General features: G+C 51.6%; 2 protein-coding genes across 4 annotated transcripts in view; one reads left to right on the top strand and one right to left on the bottom strand.

The window, feature by feature from the left end:
- Positions 1-472: 472 nt before the first annotated feature.
- On the top strand, positions 473-3,933 carry AP2S1 (adaptor related protein complex 2 subunit sigma 1). Of its 3 annotated transcripts, XM_057387604.1 has the most exons (6): positions 516-638; positions 675-727; positions 1,944-2,093; positions 2,523-2,636; positions 2,736-2,795; positions 3,469-3,932. In XM_057387604.1, the coding sequence occupies exons 2-6, from the start codon at positions 725-727 to the stop codon at positions 3,568-3,570; spliced, it is 429 nt and encodes a 142-aa protein (XP_057243587.1). In that variant the 5' UTR covers positions 516-638; positions 675-724; the 3' UTR covers positions 3,571-3,932. The 3 variants fall into 3 exon arrangements, with proteins under 3 accessions (XP_057243585.1, XP_057243587.1, XP_057243586.1); XM_057387603.1 differs by having other exon boundaries at positions 516-727; positions 3,469-3,933; XM_057387602.1 differs by lacking the exon at positions 2,523-2,636 and having other exon boundaries at positions 473-727.
- Positions 3,934-4,106: 173 nt separating this feature from the next.
- Positions 4,107-4,707, bottom strand: part of LOC130586712 (tubulin-folding cofactor B-like) — a 2,734-nt gene continuing 2,133 nt past the window's right edge. The window contains 1 exon segment of the mRNA XM_057387601.1: positions 4,107-4,705. Within this exon segment, the coding sequence (XP_057243584.1) occupies positions 4,584-4,705 (122 nt within the window). The 3' untranslated portion in view covers positions 4,107-4,583.

Genomic DNA, 4,707 nt, shown 5'->3' with positions numbered 1-4,707 from the left:
AAAATCAAGGGGCGGGCCCAAGGGCCGGGCTCTGCAGGACAGCACCGGGAATTTTTGGGGGGGAAGCGCCAATTTCTGGGGTGGGGGAACGGGTGGAGAGGCGGGAACGGAATGGGACGGACCGAGAAAGGCGTGAGTGGGCGTGGTAGTACGAGGGGTCTGTTTTGGGCGTGGCCTGGAGGGGTGTGGTAGAATTTGAGAGCGAGGCGGTGAATTTGGGAAGGGGGGAGGGAGAAAACCAGGATTTCGAGGGGGGCGCGGAAATTTTGGGAGGGGGAGCGGAGAAAGGAGGCGTGGCTAACCGCGGAGTGGACGGGGCGTGAGCTTGGAGGGGCGGGGAATTTGGGGAGGGGAATACCACAAATTCCCCTCGGATCCCCCTCCTTCATTTTCGGGGCCGAAATCTGGGGAGGGGGCGATGGGAATTTGGGGGAGGGGGGCGGCAATTTTTGGTGGGGCGGGAGTTTGGGAGTGGCGAGAAACGCGAAGGAGGTAGAGCGGGAACGGAAGGGTCTACGCAGGCGCAGTGGTCGCGGCCCGAGGGACGCCCCCTGGCGGAGGCGGGAAGTGGCGGGGCCTGGCCGTGAGGTGGGGGGCGGTACCGGGAAGGAACCGGGAGCGGCATCGGAACCCGGATCAGGATCGGAACCCGGATCGGGATCGGAACCCGGATCGGGATCGGAACCCGGATCGGAACTGGGGCGGGCCTCGAGCCGGCACCGCTATGGTGAGACCCCCTAAGGGTAGGGGACAACCCGGGGGGACGCGGAGACAGCGGAAATGGGAGGCTTCGGGAGCGGGGGAAGGACGGGGGAGGGGGGGAACTCGGGCCTGGAGCGGCGTGCGGGGAGATGGGGGGAATTTTGGGAGGTTCAGTATTGTGGAGTCTCCATGAGGGGATTTGGGGGTGGTCACCCACTGTAGCATCTGGGGAATTCTGGTGTGTATTGAGGAATTTTGGGGTGGTTTAGGGGGTTCTCTTTCATTATAGGGTCTGTTTTGAGGGGATTTTTTTGAGTTTGCCCATTTTAGGGTCTCTTTTGGGGGGATCGTCGGCTGTTTTAGGGGGTCACTCCGTTGTAAGGTATGAATTTGACGGATTTGACGGATTTGGGGCGATTCCCACATTTTAGTGTCTGTTTTGAGGGGATTTCGGGGATTTCTCCCATTTTAGGATCTTTCTTGGGGTGTCCCCCTTTTTAGGATTTGGGGGAAGTTTCAGGGGTGGGCTTCAATTTATCCCTAAAATCCCCCTTCTCCTGCCCCTTTATGGGCCCCCCCCCCCCAAAGGATTTTTGGGGCCTCCTTTTATGGGGCCAAACTTTGTGATCCCAAAATTCTAGGGTGACCCCTTTGGGAGGTCAAAAATTCCTTCTTACCTTTCATTATGTTAGGAAAATTAATCCACAAGCACCAGAGGTTTATGTCCAAAAAGGAGACAGAGGAGTCCCGCAACTTTATTCATGAATAAAGGGAGAGGTCATGGGCATTTCTCATGGGGTCTCTCGAATTTATASAGGATGCAGCCTCCTTTTATCCCAATTTCCCGGCTGCGGTTCCCTCTCTCTTTCCCCGTTGGCTGAGGTACTTGAAAGTTACAGGCTCCCTGAAACGCCTGATGAAACCCCCCTTCTATCATACATTGGTTTTTTTTAATATACATCTCTGTGTCTCTGCTCAGGTAGTCTATTAACATAGTCTGGGGTAAGCCAATCAGTAGAATTCCCATGCAAATCCTTCCTATTGTGTCTTTCTATCTCCCAATATCAGCCTCATCTCACCCCAGAGTCAGAGTCTGTTTGTAAAGACACTACCTTCTCATTCCTTTCAATTATAATTCAAAAACAAGATTTAATTTCACATTTTTGAGGACAGATTTTTCCTGATTTCCCCCAAATTTTGACCGCCCCAAAATCCTGTTTTTACCCGGAATTCCGGGACAGATCCGCTTCATCCTGATCCAGAACCGGGCCGGGAAGACACGCCTCGCCAAGTGGTACATGCAGTTCGACGACGACGAGAAGCAAAAGTTGATCGAGGAGGTTCACGCTGTGGTCACCGTCAGGGACGCCAAACACACCAATTTTGTCGAGGTAGAATTCCCAAAATCTGCCTTTTTCATGCCAAAAAGAATTCCCAGCCCAAGCCAGAGTTTTGGGAGGGAATTCTGAGGTTTTTTAGGGGATGGGGAAGGGGGAGATGGGGGAAAATTGGGGGCACCTGTGGGGGTGGGAAAGGAGCCCTTGGGACCCCCAAGGTCCCTCCCAGTCCATCCCAGGCCCTCCCAGCACCCCCTACACCCATCCCAGTCTCATTTTTTTTCATCCCAGTCCCCTCCCAGTGGCTCCAAATCCCTCCCAGCCCCTTGCACTGCTCCTAGACCCCTCCGAGTCTGTCTCACTCCCCCAAGTTCCACAATTTCAAGATATTTAGCGCCGCTACATCAGGCTGCAATGCCCCTCAGTCCATCCCAGCGGTTTCCAGTCACTCCCAGTCCATCCTAGTCCCTCCCACTCCCCCAGTTCCGCAATTTCAAGATAATTTACCGCCGCTACGCCGGGCTCTACTTCTGCATCTGCGTGGATGTCACTGACAACAACCTGGCCTACCTGGAGGCCATCCACAACTTCGTGGAGGTGGGAGATGCCCCCAGGGGGGTATTTTACACACACCCCCCCCCCCCCCCCCCCCACCCCCCTGGGGTTAATTGGGGATGTTAATTGGGACTCCCGCAGGTACTCAATGAGTATTTCCACAACGTCTGTGAGCTCGACCTCGTGTTCAACTTCTACAAGGTGGGGCTTGGAAGGGGCTTGGAGAGCTGGGGGAGGGGTCCCAGAGGATTTCACTCTTTTTGGGAGGGTTCTGGTGGGGTCTTTGTTTTTGAGAGTGTTGTCACTGGTTTGGGGAGGTTTTCACTCATTTTGGAGGGTTTGGGGGGGTATTTATTTTCAGGGGGACTTCATTTGGAGGGTTTTGGGGGGCCTTCATTGGTTTGGGGACAGGACACAGGGGAGCTTCATTGATTTGGGGGGGCCTTGTTTCTGTGTTATTTTTGGGGTGATTTTGGGCTACTTTGGGACAGTTTTGGAATGGGTTTGGGAGTTTTAAAGATGATTTTTGGGTCCATCACCTGTCTTACGAGTACAAGGTAATGTGGAGGATTTTTAGGGTATTTTATGGTGTCCCAGGTATACATGGTGACTTTGGGGTTTTCTTTTGAGGTGGTTTCAGATGATTTGGGGGGACTTGAGGTGATTTGGGGTATGTCTCACCTGTCCCAGGTGTACACAGTGGTTCTGGGGTGATTGCAGAGTATTTTTTTGGTGGTTTGGGGTGATTTTGGGGTTTCTCAGGAATTCATGGTGAGTTTTAGGTGGTTTCTGGGTTATTTTGGGGTAGTTTGGGGCTTTCTCAGGTGTGGATGGTGAGTTTGAAGTGTTTTTGGGTGACCTTGGGGTTTTCTAGGTGTACACAGTGGTAGATGAGATGTTCCTGGCGGGGGAGATCCGCGAGACGAGCCAGACCAAGGTGCTGAAGCAGCTCCTGATGCTGCAGTCCCTGGAGTGAGCCAAAACCCCCCCAGATCACCCCAACAAAATCCCCAAAATCACCCCAGCATGGGGGGCTTCTCCCCTATCCGTCAGTGTTATCGTGGTGTGCAAAAAAAGTGAGTTAATGTCAATTAAAGCAACCAAAACATGAACAAAAGTGGAATAAAGTGAATTAAAAACAGGAGGAAAACATGAATAAAGAAAAAAAAAGTGATTCATAGTCATAAAAAAACTGTGCAGAAGTGGAATAAAGTGAAAAAAAGGGACCAAAAAGTTACTGAGGTGTGAATATAGAGAATTAAATGGATGAAAAAGAGAATAAAAGGAACCAAAATAWGAGAATAAAGAGAACAAAAAGTGAGTAAAAAGTGATTGATTACAAAGTGATATTAAAAAGTTAAAATGAAAGTGAATTAAGAAATCACGAAAAAGTGAATAAAATTAATAAATTGAATAAAAAAGGGAATAAAGTGAATTAAAAAGTGAGAAAAAAGTGAATAAATATGAATAAAAATGAATGAAAACCCCAGCCCTCTATCAGATCCCGCACGCTGATTGGCACCATCATTTGCCACAAACCACTCAAAAAAATGACTCAAACTCAAAATTTTCACCTCAGAACGCCGTTTTGGGAGGGGGGTGGGGTGGGGAGCTGGAAAGGGGCGGGGCCCAATGGAAGAAGCCCGGCTTCTCCACCTGCACAGGACGCATTGCCAGCGCGGCCATGCAGACTGGCTGACCGCACAAGCAATGCGCCCTGGAAACTCTGCCCCCTCCGGAGCCCCACCTGGGTCTTTTTTAGGGGTCCCAGGGAGGAATTTTGGGGTCCCTTAGGGTAAGGACCCCTGGGGACGTGCCAGAAAGGAAGGGACCCATCAAAAAAAAAAAGCAGAAATGCCACGATTCTGGACCATTTTCCCCCCAAAAAAAGAGGGTGAAAACAGCACGTTCCCAGCTGGTTTTTTTCCCCCCAAAAAAAGGAAAACGCCAGGATTTTGGGATTTGGGGTTGGAAGTCCCGAAGTTTCCCTCAGAGTTCCTCGTCCAGGCCGTCATCCTCCTCTGGGAAGTCTCCGGGCGTGACGTTCTGGGGTTTGACGAAGGCGCCGTATTTGGGGGGGCACTCRAAGTAACGGCGGCCGCCCACACTGGGG

The sequence above is a fragment of the Malurus melanocephalus genome, unplaced genomic scaffold (assembly GCF_030028575.1).
Source record: "Malurus melanocephalus ecotype Western Australia unplaced genomic scaffold, MMel_1.1 scaffold_1270, whole genome shotgun sequence".
Lineage (NCBI taxonomy): Eukaryota > Metazoa > Chordata > Aves > Passeriformes > Maluridae > Malurus > Malurus melanocephalus.
This window is presented reverse-complemented; position numbering and strand designations above follow the sequence as displayed.

Excerpts from the sequence above, each read along its gene's own strand:
- AP2S1 (XM_057387603.1), top strand. Across the intron at positions 2,094-2,522 it reads AACACACCAATTTTGTCGAG|TTCCGCAATTTCAAGATAAT; the intron begins GTAGAATTCCCA and ends CCACTCCCCCAG. Across the intron at positions 2,796-3,468 it reads TCGTGTTCAACTTCTACAAG|GTGTACACAGTGGTAGATGA; the intron begins GTGGGGCTTGGA and ends GGGGTTTTCTAG.